The 27,031-nt window shown below is 42.1% G+C and overlaps 1 protein-coding gene across 2 annotated transcripts; it reads right to left on the bottom strand.

Moving 5' to 3' along the window:
- Window positions 1-4,128: 4,128 nt before the first annotated feature.
- Window positions 4,129-23,176, bottom strand: RUNDC3A (RUN domain containing 3A). Of its 2 annotated transcripts, XM_073683282.1 has the most exons (11): window positions 22,839-23,176; window positions 19,480-19,595; window positions 18,754-18,887; window positions 17,760-17,845; window positions 16,492-16,581; window positions 16,322-16,402; window positions 12,798-12,963; window positions 10,561-10,718; window positions 9,452-9,589; window positions 7,456-7,559; window positions 4,129-5,402 (listed from the first exon to the last, which is right to left on the bottom strand). In XM_073683282.1, exons 1-11 carry the CDS (start codon window positions 22,943-22,945, stop codon window positions 5,260-5,262), a joined length of 1,323 nt encoding a protein of 440 aa, XP_073539383.1. In that variant the 5' UTR covers window positions 22,946-23,176; the 3' UTR covers window positions 4,129-5,259. The 2 variants fall into 2 exon arrangements, with proteins under 2 accessions (XP_073539383.1, XP_073539384.1); XM_073683283.1 differs by lacking the exon at window positions 9,452-9,589.
- Window positions 23,177-27,031: the final 3,855 nt, after the last annotated feature.

The raw sequence follows: 27,031 nt of genomic DNA, 5'->3' as shown, positions 1-27,031 counted from the left end.
TCACCTATATGCTCCGCAATTTGCGTATAGTACAGCCCACATACAATTTATTACATATACCACATGATCACTATTGCAGATGATGTAACTTTGTACATCATACTTCTGTCACCCATCTGTGTTAAAAAACCTTTAGTAACCAGAGTGAAGCGACACATGCCATAGCGGCTGAGACTGCACTTTTAAAAACCCTTGTAATTAAGACAAGTGTGACATTTCTTTGCAGGAAGCTGGGAGACAAAATACAGCCTAATGTTGGCGCCCTTCTGGCTACCACCAGACAGGCCGAATCCAAAATCCTAGACATGATGGTATTTTCATGCAGAATGGGTAGATATTTCATGATAATTTGTTTAATCTGATAGAATTGTGGAATAAATTCTAAGGAAATTAGTGGCTTTTTAATTTTCTGAACAATCCCATTATTATTTAGAACTTTAATTAAATCCATTCTATTTTTTGTTCTCTGCCCTGTTAAGGGTCCAAGATGGATATCCCCTATTTTTGAGTTTGGTTCTACATTCCATGAATTCCTTATTTAATTCACCCACGTCACTACAATTACGTTTAATTCTGGTGAACTCACCCACCGGAATCGCTTTAGTTTTGTGTTGTGGATGTCTGCTAGCAGCATGCAAGACAGTATTGCCCGACATAGGCTTAGAAAATGTAGAAGTAGTAATGCATCCATCAAAAACTTCCAATCTAAGATCTAAAAAGGAAATACATGTGAGATGAAAATTATGAGTAAAAGACAAATTGAATGCATTGTCATTGATGTTCTCTATGAATTCTGGTATGGCAGATACATCGCCCCTCCAGATAAAAATCAGATTGTCGATATATCTGCCATACCAGAACAGACTGTGAAGCCAAGGATTGGCCCTGGGTTCCTCCTAATGCCGGACAATGCCAGACCTCATGTGGCGGGAGTGTGTCAGCAGTTCCTGCAAGATGAAGGCATTGAAGCTTTGGACTGGCCGTCCGTTCCTCAGACCTGAATCCGATTGAGCACATCTGGGACATCATGTCTCGCTCCATCCACCAACGTCACGTTGCACCACAGACTGTCCAGGAGTTGGCGGATGCTTTAGTCCAGGTCTGGGAGGAGATCCCACAGGAGACCATCCGCAACCTCAACAGGAGAATGCCCAGGTGTTGTAGGGAGGTTATACAGGCACGTGGAGGCCACACACAATACTGAGCCTCATTTTGATTTGTTTTAAGGACATTACATCAAAGTTGGATATTCCTGTAGTGTGTTTTTCCACTTTAATTTTGGGGGTGACTCCAAATCCAGGCCTCCATTGGTTAATAAATTTGATTTCCATTGATTATTTTTGTGTGATTTTGTTGTCAGCACATTCAACTTTGTACAGAACAAAGTATTCAATGAGAATATTTCATTCATTCAGATCTAGGATGTGTTATTTGAGTGTTCCCTTTATTTTTTGAGCAGTGTATATTATTATTCTAAAGATGTTACGGTGGATCTCCCAAGATACCTGGCAGGCAACATAGACAGGGACATGTTGAAGGCCACTCCTATAGCGTATGCAAGCCTAGTCTTAAATAAATATTGGTGGGGTGGGTCATCAGAATGGGGGACCCAGGTGTTCTGCTTGAATGGAGTATGCGCTAATCCTCTCCAATTTCTATGTGACTGACCGATATAATCTCTATACATTCTTCTTGTGATCTCTACAAACAGGCATAGCAATATGCTGACTTCAGCTGAACACCTTCAGTATCCGTGTAATATACAAGAAACACTAAAAAAAAAAAGTAGTAAATAAAAAAAAGTGTATACAGTTAGGTCCATATATATTTGGACAGAGACAACATTTTTCTAATTTTGGTTCTAGACATTACCACAATTAATTTTAAACAAAACAATTCAGATGCAGTTGAAGTTCAGACTTTCAGCTTTCATTTGAAGGTATCCACATTAAAATTGGATGAAGGGTTTAGGAGTTTCAGCTCCTTAACATGTGCCACCCTGTTTTTAAAGGGACCAAAAGTAATTGGACAATTGACTCCAAGGCTATTTCATGGACAGGTGTGGGCAATCCCTTCGTTATGTCATTCTCAATTAAGCAGATAAAAGGCCTGGAGTTGATTTGAGGTGTGGTGCTTGCATTTGTAAGGTTTTGCTGTGAAGTAAACATGGGGTCAAAGGAGCTCTCCATGCAGGTGAAACAAGCCATCCTTAAGCTGCAAAAACAGAAAAAACCCATCCGAGAAATTGCTGCAATATTAGGAGTGGCAAAATCTACAGTTTGGTACATCCCGAGAAAGAAAGAAAGCACTGGTGAACTCATCAATGCAAAAAGACCTGGGCGCCCACGGAAGACAACAGTGGTGGATGATCGCAGAATAATCTCCATGGTGAAGAGAAGCCCCTGCACAACAGCCAACCAAGTGAACAACACTCTCCAGGAGATAGGCGTATCAATATCCAAATCTACCATAAAGAGAAGACTGCATGAAAGTAAATACAGAGGGTTCACTGCATGGTGCAAGCCACTCATAAGCATCAAGAATAAAAAGGCTAGACTGGACTTTGCTAAAAAAACATCTAAAAAAGCCAGCACAGTTCTGGAAGAACATTCTTTGGACAGATGAAACCAATATCAACCTCTACCAGAATGATGGAAAGAGAAAAGTATGGCGAAGGCGTGGTACAGCTCATGATCCAAAGCATACCACATCATCTGTAAAACACGGTGGAGGCAGTGTGATGGCTTGGGCATGCATGGCTGCCAGTGGCACTGGTTCACTAGTGTTTATTGATGATGTGACACAGGACAGAAGCAGCCGAATGAATTCTGATGTATTCAGAGTCATACTGTGTGCTCAGATCCAGCCAAATGCAGCCAAACTGATTGGTCGTCGTTTCATACTACAGATGGACAATGACCCAAAACATAAAGCCAAAGCAACCCAGGAGTTTATTAAAGCAAAGAAGTGGAATATTCTTGAATGGCCAAGTCAGTCACCTGATCTCAACCCAATTGAGCATGCATTTCACTTGTTAAAGACTAAACTTCAGACAGAAAGGCCCACAAACAAACAGCAACTGAAAACCACCGCAGTGAAGGCCTGGCAGAGCATCAAAAAGGAGGAAACAGCGTCTGGTGATGTCCATGAGTTCAAGACTTCAGGCAGTCATTGCCAACAAAGGGTTTTCAACCAAGTACTAGAAATGAGCATTTTATTTACAATTATTTAATCTGTCCAATTACTTTTGGTCCCTTTAAAAACAGGGTAGCACATGTTAAGGAGCTGAAACTCCTAAACCCTTCATCCAATTTTAATGTGGATACCCTCAAATGAAAGCTGAAAGTCTGAACTTCAACTGCATCTGAATTGTTTTGTTTAAAATCCATTGTGGTAATGTCTAGAACCAAAATTAGAAAAATGCTGTCCCTGTCCAAATATATATGGACCTAACTGTATATAATATACTATATAAATATATATATATATATATATATATACACATACATACATACATACATACATATACATACATACACACACACACACACACACACACGTGCTTCTCACCAGATTACAATATCATCAAAAAGTTAATTTATTTCAGTTCTTCAATACAAAAGTGAAACTCATATTATATAGAATCATTACAAACAGAGTGATCTATTTCAAGCACTTATTTCTGTTAATGTTGATGATTATGGCTTACAGCCAAAGAAAACACAAAAGTCATTATCTCAGTAAATTAGAATAATTAACAAAAAACACCTGCAAAGGCTTCCTAAGCATTTAAAAAGGTCCCTTAGTCTGTTTCAGTAGGCTCCACAATCATGGGGAAGACTGCTGACTTGACAGATGTCCAGAAGGCAGTCATTGACACACTCCACAAGGAGGGTAAGCCACAAAAGGTCATTGCTAAAGAAGCTGGCTGTCAAGTAATAATTGACAAAGACCCACACAGGGTCGAAACATTGTGTGTTTTGAGATGGCGGAATAAACACCTCTTTACTCTGTTTGTAATGACTCTATATAATATATGAGTTTCACTTTTTGTATTGAAGAACTGAAATAAGTTAACTTTTTGATGATATTCTAATATCACACACACACACACACACACACACACACACACACACACACACACACACACACACACACACACACACACACACACACACACACGTCTATAAAAACCAAATGGGTTATCGATTTTGTACCAGGTTCGAGAAGCAGACGTCAAAGGTACCCCAGATTTTTTTAATGCTTCTTGGACAGGGGACACAGGATCTCAGTTCTTGTGATCAGCGGGGGTCCCAGTGGTTGGTCTCCACTGATCTAACAGTTATTGCCTATCCAGTGGACCAGTGATATTTGATTATTGCTGGAATACCCCTATAAGCTCTATTTCTGTTGAAGTATTTTACTACAAATAAAATAACTTGATAATAATAATTCGATTTCATGTTTGGTTCCAAACATACAGCTTTTATACACAGACATCACATGAAAGAGTGAACAAAGCCTTAAATCAGTGCTCCACTGAAGTTGTGAAGCTATAGCTCCCATCATATTCTGCCTGCCCCACATTTCCCACCAATAATTGTGCTGAGTGGTCTGTATAACTGTAATTTTGTCAAAGTTTTGGAACCACAAAGCAGGAATATGGTGAAACTCACACAGTTTATCAGTTTAATGGACAGAGTTGCACAGCATCCTCTGAAAAAGGCAGTTTCCATGACAAACACAGTTTTGTACCAGCGGTACGATACATAACATATGATGATGTCAAACGGAGCCAACTTCTGCCCTCATAGGGTTCATGAGTTGATCGTCTCCAGCGGGTTCATGAGCCGTGAGAGGGAGGAATATTGGGCGAAACATTTTCTAAAAGGTTTCAAATGGTGGATGAAATTATGGAACTTGATCACTTGCATCATGGTGGATGAATCTCTAAGAAGTGCCAAAATTATAACATTTTTGGAATTATGGAGACTCCATTAAGGTAGATGACTCAAATGGTCGCAAGGAAAAGTCATCTTTGAGTTTACTCATCTTCTGTTGGGTTGTGGGAGTTGTGTGCTATTCTATAGGTCGCTCATATATGATTAATATTCTGTTTCAGAAAGTGGCATGATAAGATTGGAGGTCCTAGCTGAGCCCGTGTATATACATGGGAACTTGTAATGGTATATTGAATCTGACTGGGCTTCTTATCTTGTAGCTCGGACATATGGAGAGGAAATGTCTAGCAAAAAAGCCTCAGCTAGGGCTCCCAGCAGGACTTGTCTCGCTGCTATTACTGACAAGGCATTCATTGGATTTCAGGCTTGGCAAAGATTTACAGCTGGGAATAGATGCCAACGATCCGCACAGACCCAACATAGATGGAGTGGGGTCCTTACCTGAGAACAAGAAAAGTAAGTTAGAAAAGCCAAACACAACATCTATATTAACCCCCAAGGAAATTGTATCTAGATTATGTCACTTTCCTTGAAGATAAAGCTCCGCTTACTTACATCTGGGGGCGCTGTAACATTGAAGCCTAGGGAAAATACTTGCTGAGGCTGATAGTGGTGAAAAGCGATACTGCAACTAGTGACATGTGCAGGAACAGTGACATAATCACAACTCATCACCTATTCCGCAGGAAAGGTGTTAAGCTACTAATCGCTGGGGTCCTACCTATCACGAGAAAAGGGGTCCTGGGTCTCCTGTTTTAATGGAGCGATGGACGATGGTCAAAAGCTTGCATTGTCATTCCGTAGGTTGCATAGACTTTGTATTGAGATTGCTTAGCGCTGTACTTAGCCATCAGTCCCATAGACTTTGTATAGAGATTGCTTAGCGCTGTACTTAGCTATCAGTCCCATAGACTTTGTATAGAGATTGCTTAGCGCTGTACTTAGCTATCAGTCCCATAGACTTTGTATAGAGATTGCTTAGCGCTGTACTTAACTATCAGTCCCATAGACTTTGTATAGAGATTGCTTAGCGCTGTACTTAACTATCAGTCCCATAGACTTTGTATAGAGATTGCTTAGCGCTATACTTAGCTATCAGTCCCATAGACTTTGTATAGAGATGGCTTAGCGCTGTACTTAGCTATCAGTCCCATAGACTTTGTATAGAGATTGCTTAGCGCTGTACTTAGCTATCAGTCCCATAGACTTTGTATAGAGATTGCTTAGCGCTGTACTTAGCCATCAGTCCCATAGACTTTGTATAGAGATTGCTTAGCGCTGTACTTAGCTATCAGTCCCATAGACTTTGTATAGAGATTGCTTAGCGCTATACTTAGCTATCAGTCCCATAGACTTTGTATAGAGATTGCTTAGCGCTGTAATTAGCTATCAGTCCCATAGACTTTGAATGGAGGAGCAGTGAGCATGCTGTATCAATGCTTCATTCCAACAAGTGGGACTTAGGACCCCAATTCTCATGATCAGTGGAAGTCACAGTGGTGGGATGCCCAATCATCAGCAAAATATGACCTGTCCCTTATAGAAGGAATGATGTCATTATGATTCAAGTGAGAAGATATGAGATGCAATGTAATATTTTAGGGACAGAGAATTTGCTCAGTTGGTTAAAACTGTAATTTTTATCCATTTCCAATGATGTAAAAATGTATTTATAGAGGTGTAATTTTAATGAGTAACCGTCATTTTGATAGACAGTGCATATGAAAAGAAACAGCTTTGCAATATATATTATATACCTATCTCCGATAAAGTCTATATTCAATGAATACAGATTTTCCCATTACTGAGATAGGAGACAGTAGTTGGTGCTTATAAAGTTCTATGGAGTGGGGAGGAGCTAGAGGCAGGCACACATTCTCCTCCAAGTTCTCCTAAAATGACAGTTACACTTGAATATGTACCTGTTGTTTCAGGAGAACTTGCAGCAGAATGTCTATTTCTGCCTCTAGCTCATCCCTTCTCCCCTCTTCATAGAGATTTTTAAGTTAGAAATGGGAAAATTTGTATTCACTGAATACAGATTTTACCTGTGAATTGAAAGATCAGTATAGGAAGAGAAAGTAGAGAATACTGTAGCTCTGATAAGATATATTATAAAGTTGCTTCTTTTCATGAGTACTACTGATTTATAAACTAAAAATGAAAAAGACAGTTACCCCTTAAATACCTGGGTACAGATGTAACATCCAAAACAGGGTCTTTGGACTTGTACTAGTCATTTATAGTACTGGCATCCTCAAATGGACTCAAGGTGCCTGGATACGCCTCTAAACCCCTGCAACAGGGTTCTCCAAATTATGGCTCTCCAGCTGTGGCTGATGTCATATGCTGGGACTTGTGGTTTTTCAACAGCTGGTGAGTCAAAGACTGGGACACTGCCCGATAATAACACATACAGGCATTACTTAGTATACTAGATCATCATCATGAAGAGCATCCATACTTCTGAAAGGAGCATAAGAATTATTCTTACCAATTGGACCCCATGGTTCTCCATCCTGTTTTGCTTCTCCCCTTTGGGATTCGGAGCTCAGGCTGAGCTCAGCAGACAGGTGATCCGTGCTCAGGTAGCTGTGTCTGCGGAGAAGAGCGATATATACATCAGCTTAGGAGACAGGTGGGCTTCACAGTTCATAGGGGTCTCTCTTATATATTACAGGGTTAAAAGGGTTGTACAAGGTTAGAGAAACATTTGTGCTGTATTCCAATAGAGCTCCACACCTGTTCATTCAATTCAAAGGAGCAGGGTTGCAGTACCAGACTCAAATTTAGGGCAGGTGTGGCGCACTTTCTGGCACCATAATCCTGTACAACCCCTTTAATTCTCTCAGCTTTCTCACTGAACTGGGTACTGCTGGATCTTCTAGGATGCCTGGCCAATACATTAATGGCAGCTAGGAGGAGACAGGCTTCATGAGTAGAGTTTAGATTGGTCTTCAGGTCTAAAGAATGCAGGTCACCACCGGTGATCCTAATACTGGATTCTCTGGAAAGAATCTTTAAAAAACCTCCCATGATCCTTTGCCAGGTCAAAGATTCTGAAATGACTTTTTATGTGTGGACATAATGGGAACAGAATGAGAGGAGTGGGATGTATTGCAGAAGACTAGGGTCAGACATGTCAGCCAGTGCAGTTACAGGGACCATGATAATCTCTCAATCATTATCTTGCTCGGTGACATTAGTAGATCTCATAAAGAGCATCTCAATGGGCGAGTTCTATGAAATTGTTTTTGTTGCCCATAGCAACCAATCACCGTTTAGGTTTCATTTTATAGTGTGCAGTTGAGAAAAGAAAGCAGTGTTGTGATTGGACAACACAGATAGATTTCATAAATTGTGGGACTGTCCACCCAAAAAAAAATGTAAATATAAAATCGGGACTGTTGGCAAGTATGGTTTTTGGGACCTCCCATTGGCCAAGAGAAGGAAAGAACAGCCCGGTTGTGCCTATTCTTTGACCATTGCCTGAAATATACAGATGGCTAGCACTGTGATCGCAATTTCTCCTCTCTTTTCTCAGCTGCCATTTGTCATTTCAGCTCACTATGAGGGTGATCACAAAACGAGTTGCTCCCTATAAATGGAGGTCCCAGAAGAAGGAGCCCAGCATTCAAACATTTATTCTACAGATACAACATAACCATCAATGGTCCAGTCAGGCAATTCCTGCTGCCCGAACCATGTGGAACATAAATCAGAGACAGCTTCCATCATTACAGGAATCTAGGTATTAAGCCACGGCCCCACTATCAGTATTTGGTCAGTATTCGGTCAGGAGTTGAAGCCAAAACCAGGAGTGGGTGATAAATGCAGAATTGGTGGGTTGTTTCTATTATACCTTTTCTCTGATTGTTCCTCACTTGGCTTTGGCTCCCACTCCTGAGAAAAAATACTGACCAAATACTGACAGTGGGACCATGGCCTTACTGTGAAATGCAGCAGCATTTAATAGAAGACGTAGGTTGAGCACAGAATCAAGGACACCATGACTAAGAGGACTAGGCATGGGTGGCGGGTTCCCAGCAGGCTTCTCCCCACCTTCAGACAGGTTTCTCCCTATAAACACATACGGTGGGGACTGTCATTCAAGGAGAGCGGGGAGAAGCCTGCGTGGACCGGCTACCTTCGACTAGTCACTATAGTTGCCTTGTTTTCTCTGAAATGCTTTAGCTACATACTTGTGATGATGAAACCAGTCTTTGATTCATGCTTCTCGTGGTTCAAGTAGCAAGTAGTCCTAAAATAACTAAAAAATGACCATAATACAAACATCTAAGCAAGCTTTAATGCCACATGAATATGGCCTTCATCCTCTACACAAAACTACGGAAACAGACAGAAAAAGCAATGTAAAAAAAGTGGAAGATTCCTTTAAATGAGTGTGATGAGTGACATCAGGACATAAGAAACATGGTGCATACTTCATGAACGTTCAGACTCAAGAGGTCTTGTGGTGTGTGTCTTACCTCCTGTAAAGCGAGGGCTTAACAGATGTCTCGTTATCATTAAGGGTGCCCAGGGAGGGCCACTGGTTTACCAGAGGGGCCCCAATGCTTGAGTTGAACTGTTTCATGGGGGCATTTTCAGAAGGGAGTAGCCCAGTGCTGGAATTACAGGGAAAGAATGCTCTAGTTATGAAATGCCACAGTGCTGATGGGTATGTCTGGCAGGGACTGGTGTATGATATGGCCATGTTGTAGTGCAGACTCTACAGCATATTGTGACCTCTATCAATAAGCCCATATTGATTACTGTATGTAACTTATCAACTCCTCCTTCCAGGAAGAACCTACATCACACTTTCCTATTCTGGATGGATTTTCCATCTTTACAGTTTTTGCATTTTTTTTTATAGCAGCAACCGAAAAAAAGTTCACGCACCTTATTTTTCCATGCTCATGATTTGCAATGATTTGTGGTTGATGGGCATGAAGCCCATATTAAAGGGGTTGTCCAGGAGGCTTAGGATAAATGTCTGCAGTCCCTCTATGCAGGTGTAGAATTCCCAATCGTGACAACGTGGAGTGTGCACAGTGTCACGATTCTCCAGGATGGCCGATAAGAGTGAGCCATCATATGACCGAACAGAAGTGAATTGAGCGAAGTCAGATACATCTAGTCGGCACATGACCGCTCGAAGCAGCAATACCAGAGAAAAGGCATGCTGTCACAATTCAGCAGTCGGCAATCATATAGAGTGACTAATGACTTCTGCACCAAATCTGTGCAATCCCTCTAAAGCATATCTGTAAGAAAGTTCAGTGCAGCGGACAAGTAGGTGTCTTGCGACCATGAATTACACCAAATGAATCTTTACAACAAGGGTCTATGACCAACCAGAACTGCTATGAATATGTCCCATGAGCAAGTGCCAGTCCAATAGACTTGGCTTATGCAAAAAAGTGCCAAATGAGAAGGTACATGATCTTAGATTAGATAGAATAAGTGGTCAATGTAGGGATTCTTTTGTGGAGCATCTGAAGAGGGAGTAGACAGGAATAGACATAGATGTACATTCCTCACTATTACAATGACATTTCTACTTGAGTGATTCCCATGTGTTTGTCTCACTTACAGCTGTTCCTGCAGTTCGAGGATGACTCCCTCCAGCTGGTGCTTCTCTTGTAGACTCTGTTCCACCTGCTCGGAAAGTCTCTGAGTCAGCCTCTTATTCTCAGCTTCAAGATTCTTCAGCTGAGACTCTCGTAAACGGACCAGCTCCTCTAGGTAACCCTAAGGAGATTTCACAGCAATGAGGACATATTATGGTGGACTGCAAGAGCATTTTCAGACATTTAGGTTCACATAAATCAGGATGGACCCTTCTAAATTTGTGGGGACTATTCTAATACCATTTCTAATTTGCTATTCTTTATGGCTCACACCAAGGATGGACATACGCAGTAGACCAGTGTCAACCAACTCCAGTCCTCAAGAGCCACCAACAGGTCATGTTTTCAGGATTTTCTTAGTATTGCCCAGGTGATAATTGAATCCCCTGCACAGGCAATAATTCCATCACCTGGGCAATACTAAGGAAATCCTGAAAACATGATCTGTTGGTGGCTCTTGAGGACTGGAGTTGGGGAACACTGCAGTAGACAGAGGTAGAATGATTATTGAATAACCATTGAATGGTGAAAATCATTGTACAGACACCTCCATATACATGATAGTCCATTTCAGTCACCCAAACTGCCAATACATGTCTAAGAACAACAGATGAAGGGAATACAATCTTTTGGGGAAAGTGATCAGGATTTTCTTTCTAGAAAATGTCTTTGATAGGCTAAAAATGTTAAACATGGCCACCTTCTACCCCGACCGTAACTATCTTTCATGGGCTACTTTCTTCATTGTCACCCGATGAATAATGCACCTTGGGTGTAACACAAGGAACTGTTTGTGGGCTAGAAGAAGATGCAATGATGCATGCCATCATAGGATAATAACTAGTCATCACTGAGCTTGGGGCACATGTCTGAAGATGCTGCAATTTGGGTATGTGCTCCTTGATCAGTAACTTAACAGGTGAAAAATTATCAAGACTGGGAAATAGGTGAGGTGAGGTGCACTGAATTTTCAGCATTCAATGGGCTGTCCATGCGCCAAAAATTTAAATCCAGGTTATAGATTTATAGTTTCAATGTACATCAGTTTCCTGGTGAACATTATAGAAAACTTGTCACGTTACAGTAGACCATTCCTCCTTTTACTAAACGTGTCCACTTTTAGAAAAGGGGCAAAATCAGCACAAAAGGGCAGAAAGACACAAGGGTTAAAACGTTTTGATACCAGAAAACTGGTGTTGACAGGATGATAAATTACCCCCATAGAGATAGGTGTGAACATACACAGAGGCATCATTGACTACTCCTTTACAGGAATCTTCAATGGCCTCAGTTATATTGTGAGAACAGGACGATTGAATGACCTAGTCTTCCTCAAGAAAAAAATTAGTCATCCCAGTCTGCAGAAACATCCCCAGTAATGAGAGAACACGTTGGTCATATCATCTACCGTAGACAGGACGCTACATCAGTCATCACTACGTCAGTCATCAATAAGACGCTTCACAGCAGCATTTCTTTATTGATTTGAATTCCAACACATTAACTTACGTCTCTATTGATCTTGTAATGAAATGGAAAAGTAAGAAATAAGACATCAGACCGACAGTTCCTGAGCTAGACCATTGACTGCACAAGGCTGACTTCAAAATCATGGTGGCACCCCTCTGATGTCAATATGAAGTAATAAGAAATCTGGCAAGGAGTTGTCATAATCAGACGATCCCTTCAAGAATAATTTTTCTTCGATTTTACATTGGTGATAAGGGTGATGAAACAAGGAACAGAGGGTCCCATTGCAGAATTTGAAATGAGACCCACTTCATTGCAAGTGTGGTTAGGGCATGAACAGTATGACGGTATTTTTTGACTAGCCTCCTGCCTACTTAAAGCTCTCCTCCTACTGCCCAAACATATGAACAGTGGCGTAGCTTGAAGCTTATGCAAAATCTCCAACAGGGCGCTTAAATATCATGGGTCTTCAATAGTATTGGTCTTCTCATATGACCTATACAAACTTTCTGGGTTTCTCTAGGCTCCAACCCCAGCACCCACTATAGTTACACGCCTGCCTGTGAGTGCTACTGACCTTAGATGCCAGCTAGACGTTATAGCAGTGTCACTGGCCACTACCCTGGCACAACATCCTATGGATGGGAGGGTTTGACCAAGTCTTGGTGTTACTGCACTTTTTGGGTACACTCACTGATATACAGTACTAACATTATAGAAGATCACTCACCTTTTGTGCATAGACAATACGAAATTTTTGCTCCATCTTACGCCACTTGCTGTACCAGCTCTCCTCATCGGTGAGAAGAGGCAAATAGGGGTGTTCTGGAGAGCTGTCTTCACTGCTGCTGCCACCTACACTCTCTCGATCTTCTTCCTCACTCAGGTAGTCATAGCTGGGAAAAGCATGAGAAGAGCAGAACCAAGAAAAGGTTTATAATCTGTACACATCTATACATGGCGGAAGAAGCGGATAATCTGTACATATCTATACATGGCGGAAGAAGCGGATAATCTGTACATGTCTAAACACAGCAGAAGAAGCGGATAATCTGTACATGTCTATACACAGCGGAATAAGCGGATAATCTGTACATTTCTATAGACAGCGGAAGTTTGGGCACCCCTATTAATCTTAAGCTTAATGTTTTATAAAAATTGGTGTTTTTGCAACAGCTATTTCAGTTTGATATATGTAATAACTGTTGGACACAGTAATGTTTCTGCCTTGAAATGAGGTTTATTGTACTAACAGAAAATGTGCAATCTGCATTCAAACAAAATTTGACAGGTGCATAAGTATGGGCACCCTTATCATTTTCTTGTTTTAAATACTCCTACCTACTTTTTACTGACTTACTAAAGCACTTTTTTTGGTTTTGTAACCTCATTGAGCTTTGAACTTCATAGCCAGGTGTATGCAATCATGAGAAAAGCTACTTAAAGTGGCCACTTGCAAGTTGTTCTCCTGTTTGAATCTCCTCTGAAGAGTGGCATCATGGGCTCCTCAAAAACAACTGTCAAATGTTCTGAAAACAAAGATTATTCAACATAGTTGTTCAGGGGAAGGATACAAAAAGCTGTCTCAGAGATTTAACCTGTCAGTTTCCACTGTGAGGAACATAGTAAGGAAATGGAAGAACACAGGGACAGTTCTTGTTAAGGCCAGAAGTGGCAGGCCAAGAAAAACATCAGAAAGGCAGAGAAGAAGAATGGTGAGATCAGTCAAGGACAATCCTCAGACCACCTCCAGAGAGCTGCAGCATCAACTTGCTGCAGATGGTGTCACTGTGCATCGGTCAACTATACAACGCACTTTGCACAAGGAGAAGCTGTATGGGAGAGTGATGCGAAAGAAGCCGTTTCTGCAAGCACGCCACAAACAGAGTCGGCTGAGGTATGCAAAAGCACATTTAGAGAAGCCAATTTCTTTTTGGAAGAAGGTCCTGTGGACTGATGAAACCAAGATTGAGTTGTTTGGTCATACAAAAAGGCGTTATGCATGGTGGCAAAAAAACACAGCATTCCAAGAGAAACACTTGCTACCCACAGTAAAATTTGGTGGAGGTTCCATCATGCTTTGGGGCTGTGTGGCCAATGCTGGCACTGGGAATCTTGTTAAAGTTGAGGGATGCATGGATTCCACTCAGTATCAGCAGATTCTTGACAATAATGTTCAAGAATTAGTGATAAAGTTGAAGTTACGCAGGGGATGGATCTTTCAGCAAGACAATGATCCAAAACACCGCTCCAAATCTACTCAGGCATTCATGCAGAGAAACAATTACAATGTTCTGGAATGGCCATCCCAGTCCCCAGACCTAAATATCATTGAACATCTGTGGGATCATTTGAAGAGGGCTGTCCATGCTCGGCGACCATCAAACTTTACTGAACTGGAATTATTTTGTAAAGAGGAATGGTCAAAAATACCTTCATCCAGGATCCAGGAACTCATTAAAAGCTACAGGAAGCGACTAGAGGCTGTTATTTTTGCAAAAGGAGGATCTACTAAATATTAATGTCACTTTTCTGGTGAGGTGCCCATACTTATGCACCTGTCAAATTTTGTTTGAATGCAGATTGCACATTTTCTGTTAGTACAATAAACCTCATTTCAAGGCAGAAACATTACTGTGTCCAACAGTTATTACATATATCAAACTGAAATAGCTGCTGCAAAAACACCAATTTTTATAAAACATTAAGCTTAAGATTAATAGGGGTGCCCAAACTTTTTCATATGACTGTAATCTGTGCTCATCTATACACAGCGGAAGAAGCGGATAATCTGTACTCATCTATACACAGCGGAAGATGCGGATAGTCTGTACTGATCTATACACAGCGGAAGAAGCGGATAATCTGTACTCATGTATACACAGAGGAAGAAGCGGATAATCTGTACTCATGTATACACAGCAAAAGAAGCGGATAATCTGTACTCATGTATACACAGCAAAAGAAGTGGATAATCTGTACTCATGTATACACAGCGGAAGAAGCGGATAATCTGTACTCATGTATACACTGCGGAAGAAGCGGATAATCTGTACTCATCTATACACAGCGGAAGAAGCAGATAATCTGTGCTCATCTATACACAGCGGAAGAAGCAGATAATCTGTGCTCATCTATACACAGCGGAAGAAGCGGATAATCTGTACTCATGTATACACAGCAAAAGAAGTGAATAATCTGTACTCATGTATACACAGCAAAAGAAGCGGATAATCTGTACTCATCTATACACAGCGGAAGAAGCGGATAATCTGTACTCATCTATACACAGCGGAAGAAGCGGATAATCTGTACTCATGTATACACTGCGGAAGAAGCGGATAATCTGTACTCATCTATACACAGCGGAAGAAGCGGATAATCTGTACTCAGCTATACACAGCGGAAGAAGAGGATAATCTGTACTCATCTATACACTGCGGAAGAAGCAGATAATCTGTACTCATCTATGCACAGCGGAAGAAGCGGATAAACTGTACTCAGATATAGACTGCGGAAGAAGCATATAATCTGTACTCAGATATACACTGCGGAAGAAGTGGTTAATCTGTACTCATGTATACACTGCAGAAGAAGCGGATAATCTGTACTCATCTATACACTGCGGAAGAAGCAGATAATCTGTACTCATCTATACACTGAGGAAGAAGCCGATAATCTCTACTCATCTATGCACAGCGGAAGAAGCGGATAAACTGTACTCATCTATACACTGCTGAAGAAGCGACTAATCTGTACTCAGCAGAAGAAGCGGATAATCTGTATTCATCTATACACTGCAGAAGAAGCGAATAAATCAGTACTCATCAATACACTGCAGAAGAAGCGGATAATCTGTATTCATCTATACACAGCGGAAGAAGCGGATAGTCTGTACTCATCTATAAACAGCGGAAGATGCGCATAATCTGTACTCATCTATACACTGCGAAAGAAGCTGATAATCTGTACTCATGTATACATGGTGGAAGAACACTTCTATACTGTTTTATTAAATTAAAAAACATGGATGCTTTCATCCAGAAATAGCATGACGCTCGTTTATGGGCTGTATTGGGTATTGCAGCTCAGTTTCATTCAATTGAAAAAAGATGAACTGCAATACCTGACACAGACTTTGGCCAATAGTGGCACCATTACACGAAGAAAGAAGTGTTTTTTTTAATTATATGTAAACCCTTGAAAAACATACATACACAACTACATAGAGCAAAGGTGTTGTTTTATACTAACCTTTGTGTGAACTTCAAGTATGGGGTATAATCTATGACTGCCGGGGTCTTCCCATCAATGCCTTCCCCTTTCAAGCAAAAACTATGGGTATATAAGGGAGTGGACATTTTATTCCAAAAGATTGAAGAAAGAATTGGAAAACTATTAAAGTCCATTATAATATTCTCTACCTGAAGTCAATGGCGCTCAATCCTATCAGCATCCCTGTGAGGACTGACGACTCTTCACGCAGTAAGATGGCCCCATCATCATAAAACCTCCTGCAAAAAGTAGGTGTCTCTGTTATCTGAATGATTGGGCAGTAGAGATGAAGAAATCTTTTGCAATTAGAAAAAAAAACAAAATTTGATTTGCAGCAGTTCAATTTGCCACAAATCACAAGTACAGCAAAGCCACCAAATGCCATGAAAGCATGTGTGTAACACTCTGAAGTCTCCTTGGACTGTATAGAACAGTTTTCAAGCTCTAATACAAGTACAGCCTTAGTAAAATCTAAGTAAGCTCAGCATAAAGGGGTAAATGGATAAATGCTATACTTCATTACTACACTGTCACACACAATCTCTAATGTTTATTCAGTGCATTAAAGCTTTTCTTCTCTATCTCCAATGCTGAGAGTGAGAGGATGTCATAACTCACAGCTTAAGACTCATTACTACATCGCAAAATGGCTGCTGCATTCCCTGCCTCTGCTTTTATACAGGCTATGATTGTCCAATCTTTGCAAATGGGTCATTATATTTAGTAGAATTAACCAAGGCATGTAAACCCAATCTCCCACTTCATGGGAGTCAAGGAAGCTGATGTCCGGACTACTGTATGTGGGACCTCACCATGTGGAGCTACTTAAGGTCTCCGTGGCTGTAGATAGTGGTAGTCAGAGACATCGCTACATGGGGGCCAGAGGTTGCAGTTGTACCCATGTTGTTGTAGGGCCAGAAAGGAATCAAAGCCCCTCTGCCACATAGGAAAACACCAGTATTACACATGGGGGCACTGTTACAGATTTTGAGTTGGGACCCCAAAGCTTCAACTTGTGCCTCTAGTATTAGCAAATCTGAATTATGGCTGAAGGCATGCTTAAGAAATAGAAAGATCCCAAACTATTTAATTCCAGTTGGGCCAAATTTACATCATGCACTAAGGCAATGAGGTGAAAATTGAAAGAAAAAATAATTTGTACAACAAACATGAATAAAGCAAATGTGATCATTCTCTACATTCTGTGATGGGATGTTGATTCAGGGAACTAGTCTGATTGCTGGATGCGGAGTCGAGAAGGAGTTTTTCCCCTAATATGGAATTATTAGCGTCTGCCCCTGTGGTTTTTGTCTTCCTCTGGATCAACATGTTAGGCTATAGGTTGAACTCGATGGACTTATGTCTACCTTCAACCTAAAAAAACCCCTATGAATGATAAATGGAGTTTGTTGCTCACCTGGTTGTCCTGGTGTCTCTTAATGCGGTTACTATGTACTCTGAGAGTCTTTTCTCCATAAGTGCCAAACGGATCCAGGCCCGGCCCTAAAGCACATATAATACAGAAGGGAATGGACATGAATTTCCATCATCAAAGATGTCAGATAAGTTTAAAGGGGTTGTCCGGTCCAAATCGATGTCTACAGTCACTCTGTGTGACTGCAGATTTATGAATCCCCGCAGTGCACGCACTGTGCGCTGCAAGTATTCGCCGGTTTCTGACTAGGAACCGGAGGGCATGTATGCGTTATACATACTCCCGGCCAGAGCCCGTCTAGTGGGCATGGCCTCGCTCCATACACTTGTATGGAGCGAGGCCGCGCCCTGCCTAGTGACGCCTAGTGGGCATGGCCAACCAGAGCGGCCTCGTTCAATCTATGGTAAGAGGGCGCGACCTCGCTCAGACTAGTATAGTGACTCCGGTCCTGGCTCAGAAACCGGCGAATCTCCGCAGCGCACAGTGAGTGCGCTGGGAGGATTCATGAGTCTGCAGTCACACAGAGTGACTGGAGACCTATTGATTTGGACCAAACAACCCCTTTAAGTCCTAGTAGGTGGTATCTGCACCCCGAGATCCCATCTCACAGCCACTATATACGGAGAGGTGGCCATGCATGGGCCATTCAGGACAGCTGTTCTATAGATAGACGCCGATGCCACCTCTGATACATGCACCTATTAGTCATATGTGGCATGTCCTATGCCATTACTTACTAATATGGGCATAGCCATTTAATGGATGGTTAACATGCCAGCTTTTAGCTCCCTCTGGTGATAGATGCAGCAAACCTGACTTGTATTGTTTAGAATGGCAGCCGAGTGTATCTAGGGGCATCAGTGCCCATTACTAAAGACCCCTGATGTCGCTCACTGCTCTCTATCAGTAACATGACCACTGATCTGCACATAGAAGTCATCATCCCACCCAATAAGACGCTGACACAACTACAGACCTTTGCTCTTGATGTGCTAATGTTCTCCATATTCTCTATACTGCTAATGCAATTGTTGGGCACTTTGCTGCAAGCGACACGAATATAATCCCAGAATCCTCTCTGCCCATCTGTGCTGAACCAGCTAACATGGCCTATAAAAAAAGAAAAAAAAATAGTCACTGATGCAACAAAAATGATTAATTGTTCATCACTGACCTGTACGGTGCAAACACGGAGACAGTATTGTGCGTACAGACGACATCCATACCCAACTACCGTTACCTTTTAAAGAGGTCAACCAAGTGAAAAAACAATCAAATAATAATGTCTGTCTGATACTGTATTGATTTTGGGAATGGGGCTTAGCTGCATTACCAGCCAAGGCCATGGACTACAGTGGAGCTGTTTTTACAGTCCTGTGATCTTGTTGGATTTTGTGCAATTGTAGCAACTTTTCTCTATGGGAAAATCATTAGGGTCATAGAGCCAAAGCCCCTGGGTTTAAATTGCTCTCACAGTCAGCCCCATAGAGACCAAGGTCTTAGTTTGGGTGACAAAATATAAAGCAAAGGGAATTACAAAATAGTGCCACCTAAGATGCAAGAAAGTATCATGGAAGTCAGATAACAGTCGCTAATTCAGTGGTGTCAATTGGGTTTAGCAAGACAACTGTTTCAGCCCATTGGACTATTATCATTGTCCCATCTTATCCTCCCGTAATCCATCTTACGCCTCTCTCTTCACCTTTGAATCGATGACTCAGGATATGTTCCAAAATTGCAGCAAAGTTCACAAACTCTTCTGAGGAATCATCAATAGGTTCTGCCGTATATTTCTCCAGGAGGGTCTTCACAGAGAACCTATGAGGATGGGTATACAATGGTAGGGTTAATGTTGATTGATGGTCACAGACGTCTTTGATTATCTGAGTCAATCAAATATTGAATAGGTCCTTATGACCTTCTAAAGTAGCAGAATGAGCCCAGCACTTCCATCACTATTTTATTCTAGCGATCAGCATGGACACGCAGTAGATAGATACCCACCTAACAGATAGTGATGCCACATCCAAGAGATATCTATTCATTTTTTTAAGCCAGACAGCCCTTTTAAAGCTAGTCATACACAGAATATCTGCCCAAACACTTATCAGAAGACAGTCATCCCTCCTAACCCCCTATACACAGGGTTGTGTTTTTACTAAGCAAAGGGAAGAAAGACGCTGTCAGACATGTCTCAGTGGCTTATCTCGCCAAAATACATAAAAACTTGGAAATTAGACTTGCAACAGCCCCATCTGCCCAACTTCTCAATCCTCGTCACCCTTCTGACTTGGGAGGCCGCCACACACAACAGATAGTTGGCTGATGTATGGGGGCTTTAACGGCAATTAACCACTGCCATTGCCCCCTTACACTAGGGCATGTTACAGATTCCATCATAGTTCTGATCTAGAAGATGTAATTGTGCCCATGAACTCTACAACCCATTCAACATACAGTACAGACCAAAAGTTTGGACACACCTTCTCATTTAAAGATTTTTCTGTATTTTCATGACTATGAAAATTGTACATTCACACTGAAGGCATCAAAACTATGAATTAACACATGTGGAATTATATACTTAACAAAAAAGTGTGAAACAACTGAAAATATGTCTTATATTCTAGGTTCCTCAAAGTAGCCACCTTTTGCTTTGATGACTGCTTTGCACACTCTTGGCATTCTCTTGATGAGCTTCAAGAGGTAGTCACCGGAAATGGTTTTCACTTCATAGGTGTGCCCTGTCAGGTTTAATAAGTGGGATTTCTTGCCTTATAAATGGGGTTGGGACCATCAGTTGTGTTGTGCAGAAGTCTGGTGGATACACAGCTGATAGTCCTACTGAATAGACTGTTAGAATTTGTATTATGGCAAGAAAAAAGCAGCTAAGTAAAGAAAAACGAGTGGCCATCATTACTTTAAGAAATGAAGGTCAGTCAGTGTAAAAAATTGGGCAAACTTTGAAAGTGTCCCCAAGTGCAGTTGCAAAAATCATCAAGCGCTACAAAGAAACTGGCTCACATGAGGACTGCCCCAAGAAAGGAAGACCAAGAGTCACCTCTGCTTCTGAGGATAAGTTTATCCGAGTCACCAGCCTCAGAAATCGCAGGTTAACAGCAGCTCAGATTAGAGACCAGGTCAATACCACACAGAGTTCTAGCAGAAGACACATCTCTTCAACAACTGTTAAGAGGAGACTTTGTGCATCAGGCTTTCATGGTAAAATAGCTGCTAGGAAACCACTGTTAAGGACAGGCAACAAGCAGAAGAGACTTGTCTGGGCTAAAGAACACAAGGAATGGACATTAGACCAGTGGAAATCTGTGCTTTGGTCTGATGAGTCCAAATTTGAGATCTTTGGTTCCTACCACCGTGTCTTTGTGCGACGCAGAAAAGGTGAACGGATGGACTCTACATGCCTGGTTTCCACTGTGAAGCATGAAGGAGGAGGTGTGATGGTGTGGGGGTGCTTTGCTGGTGACACTGCTATGGATTTATTCAAAATTGAAGGCATACTGAGCTAGCATGGCTACCACAGCATCTTGCAGCGGCATGCTATTCCATCCGGTTTGCGTTTAGGTGGACCATCATTTATTTTTCAACAGGACAATGACCCCAAACATACCTCCAGGCTGTGTAAGGGCTATTTGACCAAGGAGGAGAGTGATGGGGTGCTACACCAGATGACCTGGCCTCCACAGTCACCAGACCTGAACCCAGTCGAGATGGTTTGGGGTGAGCTGGACCGCAGGGTGAAGGCAAAAGGGCCAACAAGTGCTAAGCATCTCTGGGAACTCTTTCAAAATTGTTGGAAGACCATTTCCAGTGACTACCTCTTGAAGCTCATCAAGAGAATGCTAAGAGTGTGCAAAGCAGTCATCAAAGCAAAAGGTGGCTACTTTGAAGAACCTAGAATATAAGACATATTTTCAGTTGTTTCACACTTTTTTGTTAAGTATATAATTCCACATGTGTTAATTCATAGTTTTGATGCCTTCAGTGTGAATGTACAATTTTCATAGTCATGAAAATACAGAAAAATCTTTAAATGAGAAGGTGTGTCCAAACTTTTGGTCTGTACTGTATGAGGGGTCCCGAACCTGTGGTTCGAGGTTCTCTGCCAGCTTGGTGCATTAGCACTAGGTCTACCGACCAGCAGTGAAGAGCAGGTCCCCAGATGGTGACTTTTGTAAATAGTTTTGCACAGAAGAGCAGATCTGGGTGTGCATACAGTGGTGGGGGAACGAAGGAGAGGAATATAGATAGTAAACTGGATATAAGATGGGGGAAAGAAGCTGGATGCAATAGAGAGGTGATAGTGCCTGATATGGGAATACCGAATGGGGGGATCCTGGGAACCCTTGGAAGAACATATACAGCCTAAGTAGTTTAATTACATAAAAGGAAATCTGTCCCTGGTAGAATATCCACAATCAGTGATGGACACCATGAAGTGACTGCATTTTTGGGACAGGTGCACTTTAAATAGGGGTATCAACAATACACCTCAAAAGCGATAAAACTGGTAGAGCCTCAGAGGTCCCACTATAAACCCTCTAGAGCTCTAGGGATCTGAAATAGGGGGCAGTGCAATGTCAGCAGAGCTGGGTGGCACCAAGCAGATGCCCGCAGTCACACAAGTGTATGGTTTCAGCACTTCGGCCACCATATGGTTAACGACTACCTCCTCCGCTTTCACGCTTCATAAATACCCATATACTGTAAATCCGGCCACTTCTGACTCAGTCCTCCGCTGTGATATCACTTCCTGTTCCCATCGCCCATGCATTCCCATGCACAGTGAGCCCCAATCACTGCAGCCAAATGGCATTAACCCATTGCTATCCACACACAAATCTCAGAGCTGGGCCATGAAGGACCCTTCCCCCTTCCTTTCACCTTGTGATCATACATCCACACTTCCAGCCTTGTAAATTCCAATAGCCATTTTTGCAGTCCCATAAGCCACCCCATCCCCGGTCATCTTCCAAATATTTAATATTACATTGCATTAACATGTGTCCACAGTACAGCGCCCCCAGGTGTCCCATCTCTAACCTGCACACAGTCAGAAGGTTCTTCCTCTCCACAGCAATGTTTCTTGATGAAGCCTTCTTAGATGGCAAGCCTAAAGCCATGGCCGACTGGATGAAGCTTGGTTCCATGCAAAGCTGAAAAACCAGGCTCCCTATCTCCACAAAGGACTGCTCCAGACCACCAGCAGGCCTGCAGGCTTCTCCTTAGCAGCCAGGACCCCTCCCCACCTCCTCCTGCAGGCCTGTGGCTCTCTGCCCCCTCCTATGGGCGAGGAGGATGGAAGGAGCAGAGCAGAGAAGGATGGGGAGAGGCTGCTGTCCCTGGTGCTGAAGCTGAGGCTGCCAGTGACGTCACCAAGATGGGAGGGGGAGGGGCGTCAGGCTATAGCAATGGAGGGAAGGACAATAGAGCCAGCACTGAGGGACCCTGCAGAGGAGCTCACACCCACCCTGCTGCAACATGTAGGGAACATTACACATCACTGGCGGTATAGGGAGAGGTTACATGGGGTGAGGGGGAAGAAATATATAATAAGAGGAGATATAGGGGGTTATATGGAGTAATAGGAGGAGATAAAGGGGTGGTAATATGGAGTAATAGGAGGAGATATAGAGAGGTTATATGGAGTAATAGGAAGAGATATAGGGAGGTTATATGGAGTAATAGGAGGAGATATAGGGGAGGTTATATGGAGTAATAGGAGGAGATATAGGGAGGTTATATGGAGTAATAGGAGGAGATATAGGGAGGTTATATGGAGTAATAGGAGGAGATATAGGGGAGGTTATATGGAGTAATAGGAGGAGATATAGGAGAGGTTATATGGAGTAATAGGAGGAGATATAGGGGAGGTTATATGGAGTAATAGGAGGAGATATAGGGAGGTTATATGGAGTAATAGGAGGAGATATAGGGGAGGTTATATGGAGTAATAGGAGGAGATATAGGGAGATTATATGGAGTAATAGGAGGAGATATAGGGAGGTTATATGGAGTAATAGGAGGAGATATAGGGAGGTTATATGGAGTAATAGGAGGAGATATAGGGAGGTTATATGGAGTAATAGGAAGAGATATAGGGAGGTTATATGGAGTAATAGGAGGAGATATAGGGGAGGTTATATGGAGTAATAGGAGGAGATATAGGGAGGTTATATGGAGTAATAGGAGGAGATATAGGGGAGGTTATATGGAGTAATAGGAAGAGATATAGGGAGGTTATATGGAGTAATAGGAGGAGATATAGGGGAGGTTATATGGAGTAATAGGAGGAGATATAGGGAGGTTATATGGAGTAATAGGAGGAGATATAGGGAGGTTATATGGAGTAATAGGAGGAGATATAGGGAGGTTATATGGAGTAATAGGAGGAGATATAGGGAGGTTATATGGAGTAATAGGAAGAGATATAGGGAGGTTATATGGAGTAATAGGAGGAGATATAGGGAGGTTATATGGACTAATAGGAGGAAATATAGGGAGGTTATATGGAGTAATATGAGGAGATATAGGGAGGTTATATGGACTAATAGGAGGAGATATAGGGAGGTTATATGGAGTAATAGGAGGAGATATAGGGAGGTTATATGGAGTAATATGAGGAGATATAGGGAGGTTATATGGAGTAATAGGAGGAGATATAGGGAGGTTATATGGAGTAATAGGAAGAGATATAGGGAGGTTATATGGAGTAATAGGAGGAGATATAGGGAGGTTATATGGACTAATAGGAGGAAATATAGGAGGTTATATGGAGTAATAGGAAGAGATATAGGGAGGTTATATGGACTAATAGGAGGAAATATAGGGAGGTTATATGGAGTAATAGGAAGAGATATAGGGAGGTTATATGGAGTAATAGGAGGAGATATGGGGAGGTTATATGGAGTAATAGGAGGAGATATAGGGAGGTTATACGGAGTAATAGGAGGAGATATAGGGGAGAATATATGGAGTAATAGGAGGAGATATAGGGGGTTTATATGGAGTAATAGGAGATATAGGGATTACATGGAGTAATAGGAGGAGATATAGGGAGGTTATATGGAGTAATAGGAGGAGATATAGAGAGGTTATATGGAGTAATAGGAGGAGATATAGGGAGGTTATATGGAGTAATAGGAGATATAGGGGTTATATGGAGTAATAGGAGGAGATATAGGGAGGTTATATTGAGTAATAGGAGGAGATATAGGGAGGTTATATGGAGTAATAGGAGGAGATATAGGGAGGTTATATGGAGTAATAGGAGGAGATATAGGGAGGTTATATGGAGTAATAGGAGATATAGGGGTTATATGGAGTAATAGGAGGAGATATAGGGAGGTTATATGGAGTAATAGGAGGAGATATAGAGAGGTTATATGGAATAATAGGAAGAGATATAGGGAGATTATATGGAGTAATAGGAGGAGATATAGGGGGTTTATATGGAGTAATAGGAGATATAGGGGTTATATGGAGTAATAGGAGGAGATATAGGAGGTTACATGGAGTAATAGGAGGAGATATAGGGAGGTTATATGGAGTAATAGGAGGAGATATAGGGAGGTTATATGGAGTAATAGGAGATATAGGGGTTATATGGAGTAATAGGAGGAGATATAGCGAGGTTATATGGAGTAATAGGAGGAGATATAGAGTGAGGGTTAGGGTATATGGAATAATAGGAAGAGATATAGGGAGATTATATGGAGTAATTGGAGGAGATATAGGGGTGTTATATGGAGTAATAGGAGATATAGGGGTTATATGGAGTAATAGGAGGAGATATAGGGAGGTTATATTGAGTAATAGGGGGAGATATAGGGAGGTTATATGGAGTAATAGGAGGAGATATAGGGAGGTTATATGGAGTAATAGGGGGAGATATAGGGAGATATATGGAGTAATAGGAGGAGATATAGGGAGGTTATATGGAGTAATAGGAGATATAGGGGTTATATGGAGTAATAGGAGGAGATATAGGGAGGTTATATGGAGTAATAAGAGGAGATATAGGGAGGTTATATGGAGTAATAGGAGGAGATATAGAGAGGTTATATGGAATAATAAGAAGAGATATAGGGAGATTATTGGAGTAATAGGAGGAGATATAGGGAGGTTATATGGAGTAATAGGAGATATAGGGGTTATATGGAGTAATAGGAGGAGATATAGGGAGGTTATATGGAGTAATAGGAGGAGATATAGGGAGGTTATATGGAGTAATAGGAGGAGATATAGGGAGGTTATATGGAGTAATAGGAGGAGATTTAGGGAGGTTTATGGAGTAATAGGAGGAGATATAGGGAGGTTATATGGAGTAATAGGAGGAGATATAGGGAGGTTATATGGAGTAATAGGAGAGTATGGGAGGTTATATGGAGTAATAGGAGGAGATATAGGGAGGTTATATGGAGTATTGGGAGGAGATAGAGGGAGGTTATATGGAGTAATAGGAGTATATAGGGGTTATTGGAGAATAGGAGGAGATATAGGGAGGGTTAGATGGTGTAATTGGAGGAGATAGAGGGAGGGTTAGTGGAGTAAGTGGAGGAGATTGAGGGGGGGGTATGAGTGAGTAGAGTTGGGGTTGGTGGTGTGTGGTAGTGGGAGTAGAGGGGAGATTTGGAGGGGAGAGGTGGTGGAGTTGAGGTGGAGTTGTGGAGTGGGAGTGTGGAGGAATGTGGAGGAGATGTGAGGGAGGGGTGAGGGAGGGGGTGGGAGGTGATTGGGAGTTGTGTGTGAGATTGAGGGTGGGGTTTGGTGTTTTGAGAGTGAGGAGGGAGAGGGAGGATGAGGAGGAGAGTAGGGTGGTAGAGGATGGAAGTGGAGGTGAGTGTGGGTGGGAGAGGGAGGTAGTGGTGGAGGAGTTTGGGGGGGTGTGGGAGGTAGTTGTAGGTGAGTGAGGGGGAGGTTGTGGTGTGAGGTGTGAGGGTGTGGTGTGGGTGTTGAGGTGGATGTGTGACCAGTGTGAGAGGTGGGAGTATGTGGTGAGAGTGTGAGGGTGGTGGAGTAAGATGTGTGAGAGAGTGGGGAGGGTGGTGGAGGTGTAGGTGTGTGTGAGGGGTGTTGTGGTGGTGTGTGTGGGTGGTAGAGTGGTAGATGTGTAGAAGTGTGAGAGGTAGTGTGTGTGAGAAGGAGTGGTAGATGTGTGTGTAGTGGGGGTGTGGGTGTTGGTGGTGAATGTGTGAGGGGGTGGGGGTGGTAGATGTGGTGAGAGAGAGGGGAGA

Source organism: Phyllobates terribilis, unplaced genomic scaffold (assembly GCF_046119375.1).
Source record: "Phyllobates terribilis strain yellow unplaced genomic scaffold, ASM4611937v1 Scaffold_5__5_contigs__length_657084704, whole genome shotgun sequence".
NCBI classification, from domain to species: domain Eukaryota; kingdom Metazoa; phylum Chordata; class Amphibia; order Anura; family Dendrobatidae; genus Phyllobates; species Phyllobates terribilis.
This window is presented reverse-complemented; position numbering and strand designations above follow the sequence as displayed.